The sequence below is a fragment of the Formica exsecta genome, unplaced genomic scaffold, assembly GCF_003651465.1.
Source record: "Formica exsecta isolate Colony F162 unplaced genomic scaffold, ASM365146v1 scaffold245, whole genome shotgun sequence".
Lineage (NCBI taxonomy): Eukaryota > Metazoa > Arthropoda > Insecta > Hymenoptera > Formicidae > Formica > Formica exsecta.
Window position 1 is genome coordinate 602,470 of NW_021849727.1, and position 27,246 is coordinate 629,715.

A 27,246-nucleotide genomic window follows, 5' to 3' on the forward strand; every position below is an offset into this window, starting at 1 on the left:
CATGATATATTATTTGCAATATAAAAATACAATCAAATAAAAATACAATCGTTGAATACAAAATCTCAATCGAATTTTTTTTCAAAACAGGTGGATAACAAACATCATTGTTACAAAAGAGTTAGAATTCGAATATTGGTAACTGGAAAAGTAACTGATTAAAAAATTATTTACTGACTAAAAAATGTTTTTATTTCATTGTGCATGTGGTATAGGAAATCGATGTAGCTAGGGCTTCTGCCATTTCTTCTTTCTTCAATCAAAAAATGTAATACTATTCCCAGTTTTTTCTCATGTTATCTTACTATTGTTAACTAAAAATGAAAAACAGATGAAAACAGATTATATTATACTCTAGCGGAATCTGTTGCGGGATGTGTGTGTGTTATTATTATTATTAATCAAAAATATATTATAAAACGTTACTACTCTGGCAGTGTAAATTAAAATAAAATTAAAATACAAATGCAGCAAGAGGTTTTAGATGGTTGAAATATTCAAGTAAATAAGATACAAAAAAAGGATTCACAAATGACAAAATGACAGAGTTTGAAAAACTATTGTTAAAAGTAGGAAATGATTTAAAGGAGCAGTATGTTATAAACATGCAGAAAAAAAATTATGAAAATTATATCTCTTAATTCTTGATTAGATTCTAATATTCTGCTGGGGGGATAGTAACACGTTTTATATATATTTTGTTTAATAATAATATCTATTGTGTATAATGTAAATAAATATCAATTTTCAGTATTAGTAATGTGTAATGCAAATAATTAATTTTCAGTATTAGTAATGTGTATCAGAATATAATTTTTTTTATCTCGACCGAATTCATATCACTCATCATGCTATTAACCGCACAAGAAGCTGGAATCTATCTCATTTAGATTCCTGCGCAATAATTTTTGTGCAGATGCAGATGCTCGATTCTCGATGCTCGATGCTGCCATGTAATGGCACCTTAGGCCCTGCGCACAATAGAGGAGATATTAGGAATAGGAATAAAATATTAAATATCAGGAGGAGCAATTTGGAATTATTTTACTTTAAACAAACCTTAATGCGCAGAGCGTCTGCGCATTACATGACACGGTTCACGCTTCACACTTGGTATACGAATCTTATAAGTATTTTTAATTTATCAACAAATGCATTCTCTTTTACATAAGTGCAACAGCGATTAAAGTCTCGTCAACTGTGTGTTCAAAGAAAGAGGGAGAGATGAATTATTTATATATATTTTAATAAGAGAACTGATAATATTAACGTACGACATAACCAGCATTAAGCGGGATAAAAAATCGTCGTATTTTTCGTTCTTGACTGATACTTAATAAAAAAAAACTAGGCTTAAAAAAAATGAATTTATATAGAAACCTTACGACATTGTTATACTATGATTAATTATGCAAACTATGTACAATCTTATATCAGTCAATGACGCTGTCGCTGCTTGATATTATATAAATCAGCGATCTTAATCGCTTCTCGAAATGAAAAAATTGATACTATTAACAATATGAGTTAAGAGTTCAATGACATCTGAAATAAAAGCGATGTAATCCGCGACCAGACAATATGTATGATGATAATGTAACCAACAATTAACATAATCTTTAATACCTGGTCTCTTTCCTTATTATACGTTTGTGAACAAAATTATGCGCCAAGCACTAAGGCTCTTGTAAAATAAGTGATTTATGATTAATATCTGTTCTCTAAGGAATAATATTTTTTTTCTTATTACAGTAATATGTAAGCAGATAAACGGTAAAAGAAGCATTTTCGGCAATTTCGTATTTCGGTTACCATAAACATTGAAAAATGATCTTTATGTTTATTCGCGACAATAAAAACATATTTGAAGCACATTGCATTGAAAATTGATCAAACTGAAATGAATGTCGATTATACAAACTATACCTGACGGATATAAAATAAACAATTATTTAAAAAAATGAAAAGAACAGTAACATACATTCACAAGTTATTAATCACATATATAAAATGAAAAGACAAGAGAAGTAGCGACCGAATAAAGCTAATGAAGAACAGAAGTAATGATTAAAAACTATTTAATTGTAATTGATTTTTTATTAACGCCAAAATAAGACAAAAATATTTTCTAGAAGAATTTTCCAACATAGCGTCAGAAACACACACAAATTGCGGAGAATAGTATAATGTGGGACACGTAGCGGCACATTATTACCGACGTGCCAATACGTTATCCATCACTTTTCAATGATTATAGTAATGAGCAGATACACACACACACATACATTGCTTATAACTTCTCTTTAGAAAAGAATATTCGAGGAAAGGAGAAAATGCATTAAGTTCATCTATTTAAAAACAGAACTATTTTTTTATTTCCACTGTTCAAAGCTGTAAGATTCGAGATAATTATTTCTTATCTATGTTATATATGCAGGCTATACATTCATATTTTCTATTTTTTGCATGCATATCTAATAATATTTGACCTTTAATATTCATAAACATAAATATGAAATAAGTAATTAGTACAATTAATAAAAGAAATTAATTTCGCAGAGAACTTCTTCGCAAAAAAACACAAAATTATCAAATTAAGTAGAATTTATCGACATGCCATTGCAGGATGTGATAATGTCAAAAGTGGTCTTGGAAGATTTTTGATTATGTTTAAGTATCATTGTTAACTCTTATTTAAGATAACGTTTTAGTATCAACTAGACAAGTTGACATTCGTGTGACATTTGTGCATGAATAAAATTGTTGTTACGTGACAAATCATATAAAGAAAAAAATTCTACATTTTAGGCAATTAACACAAATTAAAGTGTGTGCGTGCAAAGCCATACCGATTTTTTTTTTTATAAACATTAATTTAAATGAATTTTATATAATTAATGCTCTTTAGACGGAAAATCTACCGATCGCTCAATCCTTTCACGTTGTCCTGACAGCCGCTCATCGCGTGTACATGTGGCGGGTATAATTACGACAAAATGACCGGTGGCAAGAGAAGGGAAAAGAAGAGGTCACGTATGAGCACGTACATCGTACATGTACCGATTCGGCTCCAATCTCCATTGGGAGGACAGAGAAGGTAGATGTCGAAGGAGGGAGCTCAAAATTGAAAGTACAGCTTGCTCGTGGCTTTCGCGCCGCGCGGTGTTTAGTCCATCGCGACGTCCCGATCTAATGTAAACCTCTTTCTCACTATTTTCTACCGCTTTCCACTTCGATCGTGATTTCTCCTCGGAATTTTTTGGATATTTTTCTGTGAACGACACAATTTCTCGCGCCGCGACAAGATACTGCAGTTCTGTCAGTGAACAATTTGCCTCTCTTTTTTCGCGATCTTGGAACGGCTAAAGCGAAAAAGATTTGTTTTTGAAAACAGACAAAATCCAGAAAGAAACTTTTGAAATCTATTGCTACGCCGCTATATGAGGAAGATTTTTTTATTAAAGATTTAAATAAAAATAGAAAAGGAAAAAAGTGCGACTGGTTAATAATTCTTTCAACTTCTTCACGAAACGATTCATTAATCGATATTGTTCTGTTCAGTGAAAGCAAACTTCCACAAATTTTTTCGACGGAATTATAAATTAATTTTTGACAAAAAGTATATATCTAAAATTTTCTTGATTATTTTCTCTTCACTTTTAACGAGGATACCAGTTATATATCTTAAAGGTGTGTATTTAAAAAAAAAATAGCTGATGATAACGAAATATTCAAGATTATCATCGAGCTAGAAAAAGAAACGACGATTTCTATTATAAGAGAATTTCCATTTTGACAAATACAGATGACAAACCGACTAGAATGAATTACAACCAAAACAAAAACATTGAATTACTAACACCTTAATCGCCATCGAGCTTTGCAATCGTCTACATACAATGACATTCAATTCGCGTTTAACCACATAATAACAAAATAGTAGAAAAAATGCACAACACTGTTATTTTATCTGACAAATAATTAGTTTTGTTACGCGCCGAAACGTAATTATACTTGTGGCATTTCTAGTGCAATACTCGACTTGGAATGTTTAAATTTTATGAAGTATTATAATTAAAGCTATAATTACAGCTAAAAGTAGCTATAAAAAGGAGATTTCTGTTTCAAGGGTCATGAAATTACAAGAAAGCTGATTATCCGCGAAGTAGAAGAAGCATCAAAAAAATTGTTAATATCTTCTGTCAGGACGCTTGCAATCAGGTGAGCACGAAAATCGCACAATCAAACTCCTCCCGAGCGAAAGAATTTTGTATGACAAGTAGATGTATCAAGGTACATAAAAAAAAATTTCTTTTCCCATATAATATCGAATATTTTAATATAATATATTGATTCATTAATTCTTTTTATACAGGATGTTTTGTAATGATTTAAACTATCTATAAATTTTTTGAGAGATATATTTATACATTAAATATATTAACACTCGTATATTATATATATTACTCATCACACAATAGTGAATAATTAAATAAAATAAACTAAAATAAAAATAAGATCTAATAAATCATTTGCTCTAATAAATCATTTACTCTGCTCTGCATTGCAAATTTTATTCTGATTATTATACAAATCTGCAAAATCAATTTCCATTAATGTTTCTTAATTTAGCTACTCTTTGGTCTCTAGCGTATCATTTATGTGCAAATTATACTATACTATACCCTACACTTTTTAAAATCGCACGCTTATCAAATGTAAACATAGATATTGAAGCTGTAATGCACCGAGCACATAATCGGCTCGCTAAACTCTCACGATACGATCTTTGCGAATGCAAATCCGCCGTTTGTACAACAGAACTTATTGCGATTCTCTTCTTCTCCTTGGCTGCTTTCAATTCTTTCCTCTCGCGTCATATAAATAAGCGAGCTTTAAGCGCTTGTACGCCGAAGAATCGAAATCGGTGACTTTATACAAGAATCTAATTTTACATTGTTCTGCTTCGAAAGGAGGTCATCCTTGTACCAACACCGCCGTCCTTCCCTCGATATGCAACGGAGAATCTGATATCGCACGCGAGTCACGTGCCTAAGACCCGAAGATTGAATCGCAAGCGGATCGAGCCGCGAAGATGGCAGCGACCGAATGCGTAGAAAACGGAAAGAGGTTCGTCATATTTAAATTTTGTATTTTGCATCTTAATGATTCGTGAGAGATTCCGAACAACTATTCTTTTAGATACCCGCAACATCATTATAAAATTTTTTCTCGAGTGGAAACAATGTTGTTAAGAAAATTTATTTTTTTGCTCGAGGATATTTATGATTATGAGATAATTTATTTCTTTACGAGATTTAAGCTTCCTGGTAAAAGAAGATGTAAATGTCATGAATAAAAAACACTATATTTTTTCTAAATGATAAACTTAACCCGTAAGAAAAAAAAAAAGAAAATTTATTATTTTTTTTACGTAAATTTCCAGTTATTAGAAATAACATTTATAATGCATTGATTTTGATTGTAGAATCTTGTTTATCGATTTATCGAAGATTTAATTAATGCGAATATTTAGGATGCATATAAAGAATTCGTAGCCTTAATAACATGCATAACGGAAACAAACTACTTGCCCAAGTTATTATCAAAACAAATTAATAAAAATGTCCGTTTATCAACTTTCATAACGGGTTTCTGTTCGCGGATGTATGTGAGATTAATCGACCTCAAAATTACATAAAAAATTAATAAATCATGTAAAGAATTAAATATTCGAAAGCCACAAGACGTCGATGGTATCTATAACAATAGATTTCGAGGCAAACTTCATGATAGAAAAACGCGTTAATGACATATATTTTCGCGAAATCAAACTTTCTGGCGTTGCATAGTGTGAATTATCGTTCTACAGATATTGCTAAACGATTAAATATACATATACTACAAAGAAAATGACAAAAAAAATTACTCTTCCTATTTCTATTTTTGTCCAATATATTTTTGCGTACGAGTTAGACGAAATATGGCATGTTGATTTATATCGATAATTTGCAACAGAATCTATTATTAAGTAATATTAACTACGAATACAGTTATTATTATTGTCTACTCTTTATTATTTGTTCCATTTAGTTTCACTTAAAACTTTCTGCTAATAATTCTACTCATCGAATTGATATAATTATCTAATTAAAATAATTAATTAATTTAAAAAATATAAAAAGTTAAAATATTATAAAAGGAAATATAAACTGTAAATATCAATAAATTAAAAAAAAGAGCAATGCAAACAACTGTTACAGTTTCGTGAATTCGTTGAATTACATATGTCAGTTTATATCCGCGAGTCACTAAAATTTATAATGTTCTATAGGCTGCGTTTATGCTACATGTTCGTAATAAACATATATATTTTCATTTTTGTTTTTTGACTATGTCAGAAAAGGGTATCTCTGCGAATAAGTTTACAGTTGTCGGTGAAACTGTGGAGGCATTAAGGAAATTGCAGGAAGTGAGATATTATTGAATTCCCGACCACATAATTTCTAACAATTTTTTTTTTTTTGTTCACATAAACTATTCTAGCGTACGTTACATATACTTACGTAACATATATATTTTATACTTTGTTGAAAGAACAAAAACGCACATCACAGCCAAATGCGTTTTACACATATCATTCTTAAATTAATGCAATTACAGTATAAAATTAAAAACAAAAAATATTGTCGTAAAAGTTCAACATTTTATTGCATATTTTATCCAAAAAATACTTTTTCTATCAAGAATATTTCTAATATTTCGTCTATTTCATTCTGATCGTAAGTTTGACAAATTTCTAAATTTTCATTAATTATTCCTTTTTAAAACTTTCTTAATCGCGATAAATGATTGATAAATAAGATGCAGTTCGCTTATTACAGAACATGGATTAAATGACAAAAATGTAAATTTTGTATTTTAGTAAAAACTATGTAATCTTGATATTAATATAATTCAAGTGGCGTGCTATCAATTAAAGATCATTAATTGCAACAAACAATAATCGTACCTGTATTTGCAAGTAGGTCACTGGCCGACAATCTTATGGCATTAATGATGCTTTTGTGAGTCGAGACTCGTTAATACTCTTTGCGTCAGAGACGTGTCTGCGAGATGAAGCATCTTTGCATTCGGCATTCAATCAGGTGATAAAAAATCTCATTAATATAATAATCGTTTTATCGACATCGTTAAGCACCGTCGCAATGCAATAATTTACTGCAGCGCGTTTGAAAAGCCCGGAAAAGAGCTCTTTTGCGGGTTTGACCCAATTGCTATGTGATACATAATGACGTAAATGCGTAACGACACTACTTATTGTCAATGATAAAGATTACGCTTAACTATGACACATATTTTTATTATTTTTGACGAATAACTGTCCGAAATAAAAATAGAGTAACGTTTATCTACAAAAAAAAATGAAACACGTACGACAAGATATTCTCTGCACGTATTTCACGATATTTCTTACTATAAATATTCTCGGAATTTTTTGAACTATATAAACATTGCAGAGATGGAGTTTTCTTAGCGGAAAAATATTATCGTGATGTTAAAAATATTGCAATTGAGTTTTTGTTGTTTATTTAAATTATAATGAGATATAAACGTTCGGCTTTAAGCAAATTTTCCGATAACTATCTAACATCATTAATGTTTTAAAGTGAGTATACGTATTTTCTTTTAAAAGTAAATTTTGTGCAAACAATAGAATATTCAAATAATAGAATATTCAAATAATAGAAATAATAGAATATTCAAATAATTTTAAAAGTAAATTTTGTGCAAACAATAGAATATTCAAATAATAGAATATTCAAATAATAGAAATAATAGAATATTCAAATAATAGAATATTCAAATAATAGAAATTCGAATAGGTTGTATCATATTTTAGCGTTCATTATTATGACAAAGTAAAACGTAAAATAATGGCAAAACCTAATAACTCAGCGTTGCTGAGAATCAGATGACTCGCAAAACGATTGTTTCTAAGTGTAGTCTTCAGATAAAATTTATTTCCTTCTCAGCAATAATACTATAGCATAATAAATATTCTTTTAATAGAATGACGTTAAACTCGACGCGATGTTACGTGCGTACAAAGGACACTCGATTGGCATATTTTAAGCGCAATTAAAATCGCATCCGAGTTTGATTAGACGCTACATACCATCAAGTACCATTTAATAAATTCTTCGACATATAAAAAACATTCAATTAAAAGTGTTATAACCGACGAATTTTTTAAAATCGTACTTAACTCTCGTCTGCGTTTTCCAAACAGAATTTTAATTTAGATCAAAAGTATTTAATGCTTAAAATTAAGAAAAGTGACGAAAAAATTAACCATTAAAGAACCATTGTTGAAGAAAACGCGTTTGCAAATTATGTCTATCTCAGACATAACTTGTAAATTTACGCATCTCTTTACTTTCTATATACAAATAAGATCTCTTAGTAGAAACATTAAAAAATGCGATACGTATGTGCAAGTGAGAAAGGGCAAACAAACACGTCTGTTCGTTAGATAAACTGTTGAAGAAAACGTGTTTGCAAATTATGTCTATCTCAGACATAACTTGTAAATTTACGCATCTCTTTACTTTCTATATACAAATAAGATCTCTTAGTAGAAACATTAAAAAATGCGATACGTATGTGCAAGTGAGAAAGGGCAAACAAACACGTTTACATGCTCGAACAGGTGGCAAAAACGAGATTGCGTTATATGATTGAACATGTTACATCATCACCGGGCTCGTTTCATTCAGAATGAGGAAATAGACACGCACCCGCGAACGAAATATTTTGCCTAAAGCCAGTCGTCGTACATCGATATCACAAATCCATGATTTATTGCGGGTAGAGAAAAAGAGAGAAAATAATGCTAATTATACATGCGCGAGAAAACAATTAGGAAGAGAATATTTATATTCGCGTTTTACCACGACCTTGCGTAAATAATCCATTCACACTCACTAATCATCGCATTGTTCGCCGGTACTTCGTGTGATGCTAGCGGTTATAAACTCACATGATTCGACACAAAAGGTGCCTCAATCGTCATTGCGCTTATGTAATCATCACGCGTGTTCTTGAACGTTTGCACAATACAACATGTGGATTATCGTCAACCAGTTTGCCATTTTTCACCAACTCTCTTATTGATATTATCGAATTATTTTAATTTCCTATCCTTTAATAACACAGATGTTATCATTTATATAATAAATGATATCCTTCCTTTACTTATAAACTGTAAATAATTTTATAAATATTCAATGCTATTGTATTTTTTCACAGATATCTTCTGAATATTATAATTTATAGCATTAAATATTGAAGCTGTAACTTTTTAATGAAATAATTAACAAAGTAAAGAGACAAAGTGTACTATGTGATGTCACGTAATAAAAGATTGAATCTTCTCGTTTTTAATTTGCTGCCAAAATTTTTTATGTGATTGAAATGTAAAAATAATTCATTTTTGATAAATAAACATGATATGCAGAAAAATGTAGTTTAAACAATATCGGCATAAAATTACAGTTGCCGATTAGTTTGTCAATGATTAAAAATAATTTTATTGAAGACTTGTTAAATTGTCCATTGAAAGAAACAATTTATGAAAAATGTAGATCTTTTTTTTAATGCACGTGAGTCCAAGAATTATGTAGGCCGTTCCGCGAAATAACAATCTCAGAATCGCTGCAGAGATTGTCGTCAAAAGCAATGCGATTACATCAGGTGAAAGGCTTTGTAAACGGATCGTCGATTATGCTTTAACAAAGTGGAGAGGCTGTGTTTCACTGAACTCGCATACTTTTCTCAATACACGAAGTGTCATGTTGTTATTTTTATTCGTTTTCTCTATTACGTTTTTTACTTTGACTTACGTATATATATTATATATGTACGTCTGTGTGTAATTGTCTTTATATATATTATATTCAAAATGTGATATTCCAAAATAACTTAATATATGTATATGTTTCTTGTTAGATTTCTATTAATCATATAATATTGAGACCGGTGCTGCACTAATTTAATAGCACAATATATCTTTTATAAAATAATTTTATATGCTTTTTTTGCTTTCTCCAATTAATTATGTATGCGTGTTCAATCATCTAGCAAATAAATTCATTCGACATCGCGGATTCGTAAGACTTCTAGCCCGACTACTAACAATGAGTTGTTGAGTAAAGTCTATTTAAGACCGTTTATTTGACTGATTGAGAGCTCAATGTGGTGCACGTAGACTTTTAAAGGTCTTTAAAAGTATGCTAACAATAAGTTCTAAGACCTATCGTAGCACCAAACAGTTGATAGTCTTAGAGAACAGTAATTTTAAACAAAAAATTTACATAATATAGTACAATAAAATTATTATCTGAAAATCTAGATAAACTTTTATGAAACATAAGAATAATTTATAATATATGCGTTAAAGAAATTCCAATATTTATTAATTTAATAATTATGGTTAATTCCTGTGTTAAAGATATATCAGAAATATCGATTCCAAATAATTCTGTGATTATTAGAACGTGCATAGAAATATACACACCTTTTCTTATCTACACTTTAGGAATGATGACAAGACGTCGGTTGAAGTGGCATACATTTCTAAACTTCGACAAGCAGTACCACAATGCTGTGCAGTCGGCGCCAAAAATATACTTCTGCTTGCCTTTGGTTCAACTTTAGGATTCGCGACTATCCTCATTCCAGCACTACAAAGAGAAGATACAGACATCAAAGTCACTACGGAAGAATTAACATGGATTAGTAAGAATCTATTCGCAAATATAACGCTGACAATGAGAATAATTTAGAATTTTTCGTAGAGTTTTTCCTTTGGAATATAAATAGAGAAATTTTTTCCAAAAAATCTTATTCTGTCTCTTTTTATAAAATCAATTAATCGTAATATAAATTCATATCAATTAAAACTTATGGAAATAGTCGTAATATTAAAGTTATTATATATTATTATGTATATATTATAAATCATATTGATACTACACGTTTAAATTAATTTAATTTATATTTAATTATTATACATCAATTATTTTCTATTACCTATATAATCATATTTAATTATTTTTTAAACATTATTATTATTAATTTATTACATTATCATTTTATTTAAATTTTCTCTCTCTTTCATATGTAATATGAAATAAATTTATTCATTAAGTTATTTTATAAATTACTTTATATTTTTATTATTATGTTTTTTTCTTTCACAGGTAGTCTAAACTTGTTTCTCGTGCCAATCGGTTGTCTCGTGAGCGGACCGCTGTCACAGTATCTGGGCAGGAAGCGAACGATGATGTTGACAAATATCCCGTTCGTAATTGCCTGGTTGATATTTTATTATTCTAGCAATCCTGCGATGTTGTTTACCGCGCTCGCAATGACAGGCCTGACAGGTGGCCTCTTGGAAGCGCCGGTCTTGACTTATGTCGCCGAAGTGACTCAGCCTAACTTGCGCGGAATGCTGTCCGCGACCTCTTCAATGTCAGTCATTCTGGGTGTTTTCACGCAAATGTTGAGCGGTAGTCTGGCCCATTGGAGAACGGTGGCAATGATCAACTTGGTTTATCCGGTTATCTGTTTCTTCGCTTTGTGCTTAGTACCTGAGAGTCCACACTGGCTCGCAGGTAATCGCACAGTCAAATTATTTACGTATTGTAAAGATTATTAAATCATTTCAAAAATTATCTTAATATTATTTATATTATTAAATTATTTATCTGTTTGAAAACTTTAACAAATAATTTAACAAATCAGTCAAAGGCCCGAATCAATTATTTTGCACAAAAAAAAAAAAGATTTTCTTCATCGTTTTTTTTCGTGACATCTGATTTTTTCTTTTCGTTTTAAAAATTTATTAATGAATTTACTAACTAATTTCACACACATATTGGTTTTTCTCAGCCAAGGGTCGTTTCGCGGAATCGGAACGCGCTCTCTGCTGGTTACGGGGTTGGGCAAACCCGTCGCAGGTACAGAATGAATTTCAAACAATCTGCGAGACAGTCCAGAAGCCTGCCGACAACACCGACGATAAGAAGGAAGTCTGGCGATCCTACACTAAACGCACGTTCTACGTGCCCTTCATCCTAGTGAGCGGGGCCTTCTTCATCAGCTCCTTCGGCGGCACCTCGACCCTGCAGACTTTCGCCGTTTTGATATTCGCGAAACTCAAGGCACCGATCGACAAATACATGGCCACGGTGTTTTTGGGCGTCGCTCAATTGGTCGGCACTATAGTCTGCGTGCTGGTGATCCATTTCTTGGGAAAACGCAAGCTATCCTTCATATCGGTCAGCGGCACCGGTCTGTGTTTCATTGTTACTGCCATCTACGGCTATCTGAGTGATACCGATTATTTTGACGGAGTCAGATATACCTGGTTGCCGACTACCCTCATGATTGGCGCCGCTTTCGTGTCGAACTTCGGAATCAGATTGTTGCCTTGGGTTCTGATAGGCGAAGTGTTCCCGGTCAAGGTACGTTTTGCGATGTTTCTTTTTCAGTAGTTCTCATCTTAATTTTTATTAATCTTATTTAAATCTGTTTTTACTTTAATTTATTTAATTAAATTAATATAAATTAAAAATAATCACAAATATTAATTATTTAAATTAATTTTTAGATTAAATTTAAACATATTTAGACTGCACTCATTTTTCAAGTGCTTATACGCATTAGAAATTCTTTGTGTTTCGCGAATGATTTTCAAATTCACTAATTCATAGGTACGTAGCAGCGCAACCGGCGCTTCAGGTATGGTCGGCTACATTTTATCATCGATCGCGAATAAAACCTTCCTCTACATGATGAACGGCATATCGCTATCCGGAACGTTCATTTTCTACGCTCTGGTCAACTTGGCCGGCCTGTACTTTTTATACATGATGCTACCCGAGACCGAAGGTAGGACCTTAAGGGAGATCGAGGAACATTTCGCCGGTATACAGAATTTAAAGGAACGGCCTACACAGAAGCAGCACGTCATTAAGGAGAAGTGGGCGGCCGCGAATCCGGCGATCGTACATGACGAAAGTATCGAGAGTAGATTGTAGATTCGCAGATCAAATTGATTATTGAGTATTGCACTTCGGATATATCTTATTCTTCGCGGAAATTGTAATTATTTCGAGTATTCTGTTAAATATCACTTATCTGGATATTAAATATCAATATCTGGATGAGTAACGCAAAGCGTAATTGCACATCTTTTTTAAATGGATTTTTATATAATCTTGAATGATATATTTGAATTTTTTTTTTAATTGATGAACATGTGTGATTAAATGCATATGCGGTTTATTTTCTGCTATATTTAATGCAAACGAGAATTATCGCGTTAAAAAAGTCCATTACCATTCCTCGGGTAACGAGTAATGCAATCTATAAAGAAAAGTTAATAGATATAAAGATTGATCGATTGAAAAATAATAAAGCGAAGATAAAAAAATTATACGATTAGACGCGTAAATTATATAATTTTCTAAGATATTTCCAGGAATATTTGAAGTGCTAATGATGTATTGAAGAATCTTAGGATTAGCAATCTTATTTATTTCGTTAAAAAAATTGCAGTTGCCATAAAGCGTTCCTAACATTGCTCGATTAATAGTGAAATGCTGGAGGAAAAGCTTTTAAGATTTGTTACTTATAGAAGCTTTTTTTTTATTTCGCAAAGACTTTCGTATTTTATTGAAACTAGATATATACATTTGATAGACAAGTGTAAAGACCGTATATTACCGTTAATGTCTAATATAAGTAGAATTAAGCTTTTACTGTACTAACACGGATACAGTTATTATACATATCATATTCTTCTGTGATGATCTTTAATACTAAACATAAAAAAATATAATTTTGATAAAACATGAAATCATGTTTTTCTCTATTATATTTTCTTATGAACTCGAATATCTCTCACTCATTAAACGATTTATATTTGCTCTCAATAGAATTATGAATTTTGAATAAAGTAGAATTTTGAACAAATAAAAATGTTGTATATATTATTTTTATGCTTTTTTTTGTAATTTACATAATAAAGAGCTTATAAGCTAAATAATCTATGAGTGTCTTATAATTTAGAAAAGTAAAAAAAAAAATAAAATCCATTCCTAATAAACTTTTTTAATATTTCATATACCGCCAAATTTTTTTTTATTATTTTATCTATTATTTTATTAGTTTATATAAACCGATCAAAAATACTAAAATAATATTCTAAAAAAATCTCTTTTTTTTATAGATAGAATCAATGAAAAATAACATGACTATTATATCATTAACTCCAAGAAAAATTAGAACATGATATCAATCAAATTAAATATGCATATAATCATACTTATTATCTGTATAGAAATTGGAAATATTGTTAAGGGGAAAGAAAGTATCTAACGATCGAGATGTGATATTGATTCCAATTAATATTAAAAAATGATTGTTGAAACTACTTGCCAACCAACAGAAATAGGGAATAACTCGTGGTTCTTCGGTATTGCTGTAGATGGAACACGTGGTCGTCTTTATCTGAGAGACATAGATTCGCAGTAGGATTTTGCCCATACGTATTAAGATAGATTTTAATAATAGATTTTAAGACAGATTCTTTTATTAATGTGAAATCGATTTCCTCTTAACAAAAATTTATAATTTTTGATATTACATATTATTGAGTTAAACGAATATGAATTACTTTCTTTCCAGAGAGAAAGAAAAGAAAAAGCTAATGATACTTTTCCAATTCATAAAATTCAAAAAATCTCTTCCTTCAAATCAAAATGTGTGCCATGAACAACGAGGAATAAAGAGATTTTTCCAACTTTTTAATTTGAGAAAGTATTTTTTCACCTTTATATTTAAATATAACCAAAAATAAAAATTCTATTGGGAAAAAAAAACACAAAAATACTGGCGATCTCGCGGAGGATTAAGATTCAGGGCGCCGGATCGAAAGTCGCGGAAGTTGTACGAGACGAGAGTTATCCGCGGCCCATATCCCCGCGGATCAACAAGTGTCCTCTCTCTCTCCCCCGGCGAGCCCGGTGTGCTTCTATTCACGATTATATTGATGTCAGTCGGGGGTTGTTGGCGGCGCGCAGACGCAGATCCTACTACCCCCGCCGTATCGTCGTCGACGACGAGACCCCCGCCCGTCATCGTCCAAATGGTCGATATCCTTAGCTATATAGAGACAACCAACTCGGGCGGTCTACGGTGGCCGTGCGCGAGACGCTTCGCCGAGTTCGAGCAGTCCACCACAAGTCTCGTCGCGTAATCGCTGCTACGAAATAACACACCCCCTGCGTGCATCGTGTGCTGACCGTGGTCCGCGATCGCGAGAGCGCGGTTACATCCGAGAGGGAAAACGTCCCCGTCTTTGGCGCTTTTCCTTCGTTCGCATCACTCAACTCCCCCGCCACCCCGTGCGCGTTAAATATTAATCGATCGGTAGCCGAGCGCAGCGCAGCGCGTGGTGCATCCGTCGTCGCATCTCACGTCGCATCGACAGCCGACGACGACGTATTTCGGCGCGGGATTTCCCACATCGACCGTCATCAAAGAGAGCGATCCGTCGTCCGTTAAGGGAGACAACCTCCTTCCCCGTCCCTAGGGAGTGATTCTTCCAGGTGACACTTTGACAGTCCGCGAGAATTTTATTTGGCGATCGGCAGAAAGTGAGAATTTGCGAAAGAGGAAGAGAGAGATTTTCTTCGAGAAAGTAAACTCGTCGCGATAGCTTGCTTATTGATTTCTCTTCAACTATCTCTCTCTCTCTCTCTCTCTCTCTCGCCCCCCTCTCTCTCTCCTTTCTTTCTGTCTCTCTTGGTTTCTGTCTGCTTCTCTGTCTACTCCTACTCTTAAATATTTTATTTATTTTATTTTTTTTTCTCTCCTTCGTAGTTTTACGTAAAATGTAAAAAAATTTGACCGATATATGCAGAATAGCCGTAATTATATCTTTGCCAATGTCTCTCTTTCTCTTTTTCTCTCTTTCGCTTATTGTTAAATATATATTTTGTCATATAAAAGTTTTTCTAATCTTCGATATATAAATATGTCAACTCTCGAATAAAGCTTATATCCCTCGCTTTCTCGCTTTCTGTCAGCCGTGAAAACTGCGGGCATGATTGCCAGACTTTTCATTCATTCGGGTTGACTTTCTGCGTTTCATGCGACGCCGTAGAATCGTCGTGACGTAGGTGACCACGCTCCCTTCTCTCTCAATCAAATCCGCAAGTCTAATCATTTATTTATTTCACGTCGACGCTTCTTCCCGAGATGTTCACAGTGTTCAGATTTCGCGGAGAAATCATGTTACGTAAATAAATTTGCTCTCATGTACCTCTTTCTTAAAAATTAAGATGAGGAAAGCCGAGATAAGAGGGCATGCTGATAAGTTAGTTACCTATCGTACAACATCCAGCTGAGTATCAGCCTTTATAATCAGACATGATAATTACTAATAATTCTTCGGCATGTATTCAGAATGAAAATCGATATCATTAATTCTTTCGAGACATCTGGTAAATAAAAACTATCATAAATATTCTTAGATAGAAGTCTTCTTGATAAAATAACATAAAATAAGAAAGAATAATATTATTAATTATTCATAACATGACAAATATCTCTTATATTTTTATAAATCGTATTTTAGTTACTTTATTATTTCAATTTCATCATCATCATCTCTTTCTCTCTCTCTCTTTCTCTCTCTTATTTTTCTAATTTTACAATTGTTAAAATATATATATATATATATATTGTTGTGTTTTATTGGTTTATTAAAGATCGATAAAATTGACAATTATTCATGATTATTTTACAGAATAAAGAAACTCGTCGTAAAATGTAATCAATTGAACATCTCGAAAAAATTAATTATTCGTTTTCGATAAAAGTAGCGGTCGTTTAAAGACTTGATATCTTTGCGTTGACGCGCGTGCCTCTGACGTAAACGGGGGCTCCATCTTTTACCGCCGTTCATTCTACTGATGCACTGAAATCGAAACTACGTATCGGACGGCGGCGCGAGAGCGCGAGCGTGGGTGGGCACCGGGTGTAACAATCGATTTGCCTCTCCGAAAATATTTGCTCCCTCAATGTCGTTTCCCGACGGGATCGCGGGCGTGATTGCGAATACGGATCGGATGATTACGTGTCCAACAATTCGATGAAAGGGTAACTCTCGTATCCAAGTGTCAAAATCAAAGGAAACCAAAAGATTTCTCTTCTTTTGCAATTTTTCGATTTTAATTTCATGTATATTTTAATCTCGAATTTAATCAGTTATTATACGTATAAATTATTTCACAAGCTGATATTTATATTATGAAATTATGTATGAATTACTTAAGACGAATATCCTCGCGATCTTTGCGGAGATATAAACACACACTTCAATGAGTTTTCTCTTAAAGAAAATATGCGATAAAAGAGATCTGAGATTTAAATAATTAACATTAAAAAAAATAAGAAAATCGAATAATATTACCAAACGTGTGCAACGTTTCCGCATTGATAGTAGAACTAACTTGGAAATTTCGAGCAAACCAAGTCGCCGAGAAGAAATGGACTTGTCCTGTCGCCGTGTCATCGATTTTCCGTATCTACTTGACCTCCGTAAAACGCCCGTCGCCTCAATCATCATCTGTCTACCGACAGACACGCTCAATTACCCAACGCCGTCCGTCACGGAAATCGTCGTAACACTGTACAACAATGCGCACAGGTGATACGGTGTTAACATACTTGCACTTTTTTTTTACGAGAACCGATCGTAGTTAATGTTGACATGACATACTGCGACCGATATCGTTATCGTACACGGAAAACCTTGTCCTACTTTTATTCAACTACCATAGTACACCGTATCATACATGTGTTTAAGTGCGTGTAAGTGCGTGACGCAATCTTCCGGATGAGATTTTATGCTTTTATTGCGCGCTTCTCATAAAATAATTACATATATGCAGTATAGCCCGCGCGATCGTCTCGATTGGATCCGTTTTAATATTCGTGACGTTTCCAAGATTTACAGTTTCGAAATAAGCTGAGAAAAACTGCAAGTGTGGCTCTAATCCGGGATTCAGTTCTTTCAATCGAGAATCTCGAGACATCAATAACGTTTCAATCATATGTAAGCGAAAGTAAAGAGAGAAATTAGATTTCACACACAAATACAAATATAAAATTTTATATATTATTTAATTCGGTGGAAAAAAAATCAAAATATAAAATTTTAAATATTCAGAAAAATATCTCATTTCTATAAAAAGAAATTCATTCTAGTCAAGAATTTTAATTCGACATTTTCTGGCTAACAATAAGATTTATAATAGTCTCAACCACGAAAAGTTTCGTTCAGAAAAAAGTAAAGTAAATCGCTCAAAGATGTTTTCTTTCAGAATATTATAATCTCAACCGCGAAAAGTTTCGCTCTGAAAAAAGTAGAATAAATCGAGATATTTTCTTTCAGAATATTATGTTTTTTTATATGAAACTTCGAGTTGAAGAGTGGGTTTGTCGGCGAAACGGATCGTACACTTTTACTTCTAAAATAACTCCGCAAGACGAATCGAGCGTGAAATCGATAGGGACCTGCTACCGGATCTAAAAGTTTCTCGGTTCACCCGCGGTTTTACATTCGCGTAGGGTATTTATATCTCTTGATCCACCGATTTATTTCCCACTACGAGTATAGCCATGTAACTTTTGACGAGTCGGTAATCGATGAGTTTCGAAACTTTTTCTCTTACATTTTATATATCTCCGCTATGTCTGGCGTCACTTCCGCATCGAAAAAGAGAGAAAAAGCGAACTATGAAAGACTATACTTTCGTTAATTACTGTAACGTTAAGTAAATTACATTGAAACCAAGTTTTTATCTCTTCTTATAAAACTATCGATTTCTCTTTAACAAGAATTTTTAATGATTCTTAAGGTATATGCACACGAGCTTTAAAAAATAAATATGTCATGAAGTAAATGAAGTGCAAAAAAAAGGACAATAAAATTTCATTCTATTAATTCAGTTTCAAGTAGAAAGAGAGAGAGAGAGAGATGGGAGGGGAGAGGGAGAGAGAGATTTAATTCTAATACAAAATTTTAATTTAAGCCAAGGAATATTTATATACCAAATAACAATTTAGAATGTGTAAAGAAAGATAACTGGCGCGAATAGGTATTTACCGATAAAATGTCAGATAAGGTTTGTACGATTTCAATTATTCATTAAGCAAACATCCAAGAAAGACGAATGAAAGGAATGAATTGAGGCGACGTGAACGCGACTGTACGCACCTGCGCGGACCGCAGACTATCGCAGGTCCGATTATCGCCGTCGACGCGTACGTGCGGAAGAAATATATATATATACTGTACCGTAGAAAGAAAGATAGAACCGCAAACGTGGCTACGTCGTTCGCTAATCGAGTCGACCTGAATAATTTCCGCGATGCGGTTTGTCGTGGGTGCGAACAGAGTGCACATCCTACAGTAATTTCTTTACTATTCAGAATCATCCGCGAATTATGCTCCGTTAATTAATTGAGCGCAGTAGAGTGATTAAAAAGGCGATACATTGCATTTCGCGTCGGTGCCGAAGAGGAATAAACAGTGAACGTGTCGAAAAAATGATCGATAGTAATTGTAACAGCCGATAATCCTCGAACGCCACTGGTTTTCGAAAGGAAAATTACAATTGATCAAGTCTTGTACGGACATAGTTAATTGATAATTCTGCCGAAATAAGCTGATAAACGCGCTTGATGAAACGGTTAATAAAACAAGACTAAAAGTGATTAACGAAGCAGTTGATGAGTTTTAGTTGAGGAAACGTGTAAGGGAGGTTTAATTAAATGGTAAATAAATTAGAGTGTCAATAAGGCGAGATCACAAAAGACGATTTAAGATAAAATGCATAATAAATTGCAGTTAATAAAACGAGACTATAGAGAGCAAGAAAATTGAGAGAATTCGTTCCCGTTAATGTGATCGAAGGCCGCAATAAAGGAAGAGTGAAGGACGTGAAAGATCAATCGGGTGTCACATCGTGATACATGTTACGTGTAAAATGTCGAGGAAGTGCGAGAACGCATCCTCCAAGCCGGTTAAGGATTCCGTTTTCGAGCTACGTACGCGGATGGCCCGGATGCTGTCCATCGTCGATATTACCTCGCAGAAGCATAATACGGTATCGGAATATCGACTCGATATGTTTCTATTACGTTTCGAGTAAAGGAAAAACTAACAGAAAAAAAACGCGCGAGAGAAAATTCAATAGACTTCAATTAAGACTTTATATGCGCGATAATATTGACGATTTATAAATTCCACGATCGAGTAATTTAATTGAGTTTTCAGCTTGCAATTGAACTGAGGGACTTATAAGACTAATGAGTTACAGTGTTACAAGATAGCGAAGTTGACAGACACAGAATTGAGATGGTTACAAAAAGCCAATAAAATATAACTTTCCCCTTTAATGCTTTAAATTTAATTATTTAATTATTTGACGTGTCATACCTCCAGAAAAGAAACGAGAGTTTTAGATATCTTATAAAATTTCTTATTCATTTTTGGTATATATAACTTTTTATGTCAAACGGTTAATTTATTATTCAGTGACATTTATTAATGTCACTGAATTGATAAACTAAAATTGAATTTACGAATAAGATTTTAAGTAAAGCTGTACTAACCTTCTCTCGTATGGGGTTTTTATATATTGTGGCCTCTAACTTTTCGATATTTTTATCCAATATTTTCTCGAACGTGATCATGCGGTCCGATAAACTGTGACGAATCATGCATCGTAAACTCATCTGTTGCATCGAACAGCTTCTCCTCTTGACCATCACGTGTGTAATTTTACAACATGGGCATGTGCAAAGCTAATCGAAATGCAAGAGTCTCATCGCATTATCCTCTTCCTCGAATCGCCGATCCATAAACAAGAGTGTCACGAAATCTGAAAAAATAATATATATATGTATATATTATTTCGATGTAAAAATTTTTCTATAATTATTAATCACACTATATATATATATAATCATAAATCCACTATTTCCGAACTCTCATTAAAAATCCTAGGATCCTGCTCCAGAGAAATTAATAAATCTTTTATGTACAATTCTTTTTAATTTATATAAATTTAAAAAAAAAATAATAATTTATATACATATATAATTTAGAAATCTTCTTTATAAATTTAAAAAATTTTTAAAGCTGACTTCTTTGCAGATGGCGCGTCAGGATGGCAGAGATGCCGCGGATCAGAACTTTGATTACATGTTCAAACTGCTGATAATCGGCAACTCATCCGTGGGAAAGACCTCCTTCCTTTTTCGCTACGCGGATGATTCCTTCACCTCAGCTTTCGTGTCAACCGTAGGGATCGACTTTAAGGTGAAGACCGTCTTCAGACATGACAAAAGGGTCAAGTTACAGATCTGGGTCAGTATATCTTTATTCGTCCGTTCATTATCGCGCGTAACTAAAAAGGCTTATGTAATATCTTCCACGATAATTGTACGTGTATAAAAAATAATGATTTGCATATATTATAAACTAGATTATGAATGTATCGCTTCTAGTTGTTTTAACTGATATTTTTGTAACCTTTTCTTCGTATATTATTTTACGAATATCACGTTTAAATACAAGCAAAAAATAATGCTGATTACATTCATTTATCTTGCACAGAATTGCATTACGCTTATTGATTCCTTGATTTATTGATTGATTATCCTTATACAGGATACGGCGGGTCAGGAGAGATACAGAACGATCACGACGGCCTATTACAGAGGCGCGATGGGTTTCATTTTAATGTACGACATCACAAACGAAGAATCCTTTAACTCAGTTCAGGACTGGATCACGCAAATAAAAAATTATTCGTGGGACAACGCCCAGGTAATCCTCGTGGGCAACAAATGCGACATGGAGGAGGAGAGGGTGATTAGCTCCGAGAGAGGTAAACAGTTGGCGGAACAATTAGGGGTACGATTCTTCGAGACCTCGGCCAAGGAGAACATCAATGTTAAGGTATGTATGTCTTACGTGTCGCAAAAATTCGGTAAATCGCCCCGTTTGATAAATGAGATTAAATTCTCGAAATACAAATTTCGCAGTTATAAAAATATTGACAATTAACTGCCTGCCTTTAGTTGTAAAGAAAACTAAAAAAACGTTATTTTCCTCGTTTCTGTTGGCTTATGTAATTTACATAAGATAACGTAAAAACTATAATTGCGAATTTAGTTAAATATTCGTAATAAGTTTTTGATAAAATAGCGTATTTCCTTTAAAGAAGTAACTTGTTACGTTTTAAATGCGATGGCAAATTTCTATTTATTTGAAAAAAGATTTTATTTTTTAAATTATTTTTTGATTGAATAATTTTTCTGGTTGTTTTTCTACGAGTAAAAATAATTCAAAGATCCTTGCAAAAATTTTTGAAATACCGTTTCACAAATCTCTGATACACAATCTTCTACTTTATTGTGCCGCGAGAACATGCGGATATCGATCCCGCCTGTCGCGAGGTCACACGTATGATCGATTCTCTCTCTCTCTCTCTCTCTCTCTCTCTCTCTCTCTCTTTCTCGTTTCAACAGGCGGTGTTCGAGACGCTGGTGGATATAATATGCGACAAGATGAGCGAATCTTTGGACAATGATCCGACCCTGATGGCGAGTGGTATGGGCCAGACCAAGGGTCAACGACTCACCGATCAGCCAACCAATCCAGCGAACACTAACTGTAATTGCTAAAAAAATATGGCGACATGCAGAAGAGAGGGGAAAAAACCCAGAGAGATCGTATGTGTGTGTTGCACATGTGTGTTACGTGTGTTAGAAAGAGAGGAAAAGAAAAAAAGGAGGAAAAAGAGGAGAGGAAGTGTCGTGTGCGACGCTGGCGAGTTAACTAGTCCACTTACTTCGTCGTTCCTTCGTTACATTATTTATTTCGGAGGCCTTTCATTCTCATCTATTTCCTTTCATCCTTTCTCGGCGCGAGATGATATGTAAAATGAATCTAATGTACGCTATAATTATATATACATATATACAATATATATATACACATAACGATTGTGATCATCGAGATGCGACCGAATAGACTAACGACCGCAATCGGCCGTGGTCCTCCTTTCGGTTCATTCGCTTGATAGGAATCAGGGATGGACTTCGATAAGTTCAGATTTCCATGCCGCAGACACGCTGATCATTACGTTTTTTTATTAGGAATAAATATAACATCAATTACGGTTATTAATGGTAGTTATTAATGATATCTGCTCCTTAAATTACTAAAATTTATTTAAACTTAATTCAGATTTAATCAATCTCTCTTATTTTCTTTTAAAGAATCAAAGAAGGCAAAAGATTCAATTGACTCACAATTAATCATTCGGATGAAGACGAAAATCTTTAAAGCAACAAAAGTGAGACTTAAAATATCTGTGCTTTTTATCATATATATGGTCCTTTTTACAATTTTATTAAGAAATTAATTTTATAAAGCTTAAATTTTTTATATATTAACTAAAATATCTCGCTCATCGAGATTATTCTCGTGTATCTGGCATCGAAATCTGGGCTCAATGAAATAATGCAGATTTCGATTTCTGTTACTGAGAAGAAAAAGAGATAGAAAATGACGCGAGGAAAAGATATTAGAAATACGAAAAAAACACATTGTATTATTTGGCGGTTGATAATAATTAATGACGATGATCATTATAGCGGGAACGATGTTGCTCACTCGATGTTTGGCATTATAGATTCATGCAGAAAAATCGGACACGACCGAAGGGAGTGACTCAAGTCCGTGCATTAAATAAAATGCGCCCAAGAAAGTCTGACAATAAGCGTCAATCATTCGACAAAATTACACAAGTTCTGAATATCGAGTAATCGGAGACGTAATAGATGAAAGATTAAAATACAAGAGCGATATAAGATACGCGAGCATGAACAATTGCTTTAGCGATTATTACATTAATATTTGTTGTAATACACGCGGAAGCGATTAAATAAGATTCACATAATCAATCTATAATCAGATATTCTATAAAAGAAAAGATTATTTAAACATATAAAATAAAATAAAAAAATCTTTCAACGATATACGCTTGAAAAAATTTAAGTAATATGCTTCTAAGGAGAATCTTTTAGTTTTGTCTTTTAAATATTTCCATATATTCGATAAAATATTTCGTTACCAAACTTTTTCAATATTTGAAATATTTTTTTAACCGATAATATTCGATTATTCATGCGCAATCGATGATTCACTAATGTATACTTGCAGCGAGTATAACTCTCGTAATTTAGATATAAAGTGTCACGATGACAATGACAACGCCGATTAAATATGCACAATTTATTTTCACCCACGGAAAAGTCCAAATATTTTAAAATCTAGCGTTTGGATACTAAATACATTTTTCGTTGCAACTGAAGTATAGCTTCGCGATTTTTTAAGGTGTCGTTTATGCAAATTGATTATAACGTCAAACCTTGACGTTCCTGAAAAGTTTTTGATTGCATTTATTATTATTTTATTTTTCATTAATCTTTGACGTCTTTTTGCATCTTTTTTTTTTTTAGAGAAAATGAAATAATATTTATCCATAAAAAGCGATAAGAGAGTTGTGTATCGCAAGAGAAAACTCATTTCTGTACAGTTCTCTTTATAGCTACGTTTAACCAATTATCTATTTAATTATCCATCGAATAAAATGAAAAGATTATGATCGCGGAAGAAAATATCGCCTTCGATGAACTATAAAATGTTAAATCTCCGAATTTTCGGGACAACGCGATGTCGCAGTATAATGTAACGTAATCAATAATTATCACTCGGCGACTTCATATAATGTATCGACCTCGAAATGGCACTCTTCGCAAAATTATTTAAGGGGGAAAGCATTAGCGAATGTTAATATCGGTATCGATAAAGGCCGAGATAATGATAGAGCCGTGTTCGACGATACCGCAAAGCATCCAGAGAGGAACCAGGAGCATCGATCTGGCGTCAATTATCGAGGAGTACCGACGTCCCGCTACTATTACTACTACTTCAATCATCATCCGGCGTTAAATCTATCTACCTACTTACTATAGGCAAGCTGCCCTCTGTACATAAGTGAGATAATAAAAACAAAAAAGTATCTATTATGTATCACTGAATCTGTAATAAGGTGTAATGTGTAATGCGTTAATTTAGCGAGAAGAGCATGCCAGAAATCACGCGGCCCGCGACACCGGACACGGTTAATTAATTGACATGGTGCAATTAATCAATCGCAGATGTTGCGAATTGTCAACGGCAATCGCGTCCTTGATCGAGCGATTGAAAACGAGAAACAGAGCAAGAGAGAAACAACTAGCGCGATTAAAAAAAAAAAAAAACGCGGTTATTAGTGAATATTTGCACTATTGTAATTTCGACAAGTTCGTATCTTTGTTACAGATAGATGTGCAAAAATCTTACGCCAATTATCGCATTCCCAAATTATTTGCAGATCGTTCCTGTTATAGATTTTTATTTATAGCATTAAAATCCGAACTAATCGAAATTATACAGAATTTAAATCTCTGTTTTTTATAAACAGAAATGTTCTTCCGGTTGTCGCGGGTATTTGTATGTATGTATTGTACGGTGTGTAAACTGTACTATATATATACGCCTAATATTAACTATAATTACGTTAACGATAAAACAATAATCTATCACTACAGACACATACACGACGCGCGCACACATACATATACAATATCACATCAAGAAAAAGAATATGACATGAAAAGACACACATGAAAAAGATAAATTCACATCACAGGCGTTACGTTGACCATTTGTAACAAAACAGTTGTACTCTAAATAAGCTGTATAATTGTAGCAGAAGTCAATCATGGATGTTTTCAACGATCGCTACGTCGTATATGTTAATTATACATGTATATGTGCACAATCCGTTAATGACGCAGATTCCGAGAGAAAAAGAGAGAGTGTGTGTATGTAAGCATGTGAGAAAAATTGAGAAACACAGAGAAAGAATGAACGAAAGAAAATGAGAGAATGTAACACAGAAACTACTTTGCAATGAGAAAATTTGACGTAGCGACAAATGTAAACAATATATATACATATACATATATATTTAAAAAAAAATGACAGAGCTAATTGTGTATCGCTCGCGTTGCATGTGCAATATGTACGCGTGTACATACGTGAGAGAATAGCGAGAGAGAGAGAGAGAGAGAGAGAGAGAGAAAGATACGAAGAAAAGAAAGAAAAACAAATAGTGGAGTAAATCTATAATTTGCAACACGTGTACAAATCATTGACAATTCGGAGGACCAATTGGTAGATGCAGTTGGCAGTCGCTTATCGCAATCTCGCCCAATTGTGACACGACTCTCGATTAGTCTTTACCCCAATTCTATCATTGTTCGCTCTGCAAAAAAATTGACGAATGAGGAAACAAATCGAAAAATCGACATTGTCCTTCTGTCAAACGGAAATGTGTAATCTGAAGAATCAATTTAGGATCTTCTTAGAAATCATTTCGATTTTCTTTCTATTGATAAAGAGAAAATATAAAGAGATAAAAATTTAAAGCCAATTCTTCTTTCAAGCCAATCGCCCATAATTCAAGATTCCGAATGAATAAAGTAAAATCTTATGGATTCTTTCGTCTATTTTCTGCAGAGCGTTTTCATATCATCGTATCAACCACTGAATCCTCCGGTCAATTCGCGGAATATTTTTCGCGAAAGCACGTATCTCTCCGCTCATGTCGCGAAAGAATTATCGAGTGTTTCGCAAAATATCCGACGAGATCTCTTGTTATAAACGTCGACGCGATAAGACACATTGTCAGTTGTTTTCGCGAAAAAAAGAGAAAGAGATGTGCGTTTACGACTGCATCATCGCTACCTGTCATTCCTGCCTTGCATAGAGCATATCGTTAAAAGATTCTCGGTCATCGTCGCCCGTCAATCGAAATTGCGCGATTTATCGCGATGGAGAGTGACTTTTCCTTCTCCCCGAATATTTAGGATGATGAAGCTTCATTGTACGCCAGTGTATCAAGCATCGATCATATATATAGACAGAGCTTAATTGTATAGAAAGAAATACAGTCAGCAATATCGATTTTCTCCACGGGA

The 27,246-nt window shown here is 33.3% G+C and overlaps 2 protein-coding genes and 1 long non-coding RNA gene across 7 annotated transcripts; 2 read left to right on the forward strand and 1 right to left on the reverse strand.

Annotated features, from left to right (window-relative positions):
• Nucleotides 1-17,684, reverse strand: LOC115236122. The gene is made up of 3 exons (XR_003884137.1): nt 17,549-17,684; nt 10,580-10,745; nt 1-314 (listed from the first exon to the last, which is right to left on the reverse strand). It is a non-coding gene; the product is annotated as an uncharacterized LOC115236122 (long non-coding RNA).
• Nucleotides 2,942-14,049, forward strand: LOC115236113 (facilitated trehalose transporter Tret1-like). 2 transcript variants are annotated; one of them, XM_029808337.1, is made up of 7 exons: nt 2,942-3,690; nt 3,806-4,221; nt 4,974-5,130; nt 10,601-10,800; nt 11,265-11,678; nt 11,956-12,530; nt 12,780-14,049. In XM_029808337.1, the coding sequence occupies exons 3-7, from the start codon at nt 5,096-5,098 to the stop codon at nt 13,104-13,106; spliced, it is 1,551 nt and encodes a 516-aa protein (XP_029664197.1). In that variant the 5' UTR covers nt 2,942-3,690; nt 3,806-4,221; nt 4,974-5,095; the 3' UTR covers nt 13,107-14,049. The 2 variants fall into 2 exon arrangements, with proteins under 2 accessions (XP_029664197.1, XP_029664196.1); XM_029808336.1 differs by having other exon boundaries at nt 4,130-4,221.
• On the forward strand, nt 15,219-27,246 carry LOC115236118 (ras-related protein Rab-3). 4 transcript variants are annotated; one of them, XM_029808350.1, is made up of 4 exons: nt 15,219-15,680; nt 21,302-21,514; nt 21,818-22,108; nt 22,681-27,246. In XM_029808350.1, exons 2-4 carry the CDS (start codon nt 21,302-21,304, stop codon nt 22,834-22,836), a joined length of 660 nt encoding a protein of 219 aa, XP_029664210.1. In that variant the 5' UTR covers nt 15,219-15,680; the 3' UTR covers nt 22,837-27,246. The 4 variants fall into 4 exon arrangements, with proteins under 4 accessions (XP_029664210.1, XP_029664211.1, XP_029664209.1 ...); XM_029808351.1 differs by lacking the exon at nt 15,219-15,680 and adding an exon at nt 17,650-17,785; XM_029808349.1 differs by lacking the exon at nt 15,219-15,680 and adding an exon at nt 19,495-19,917.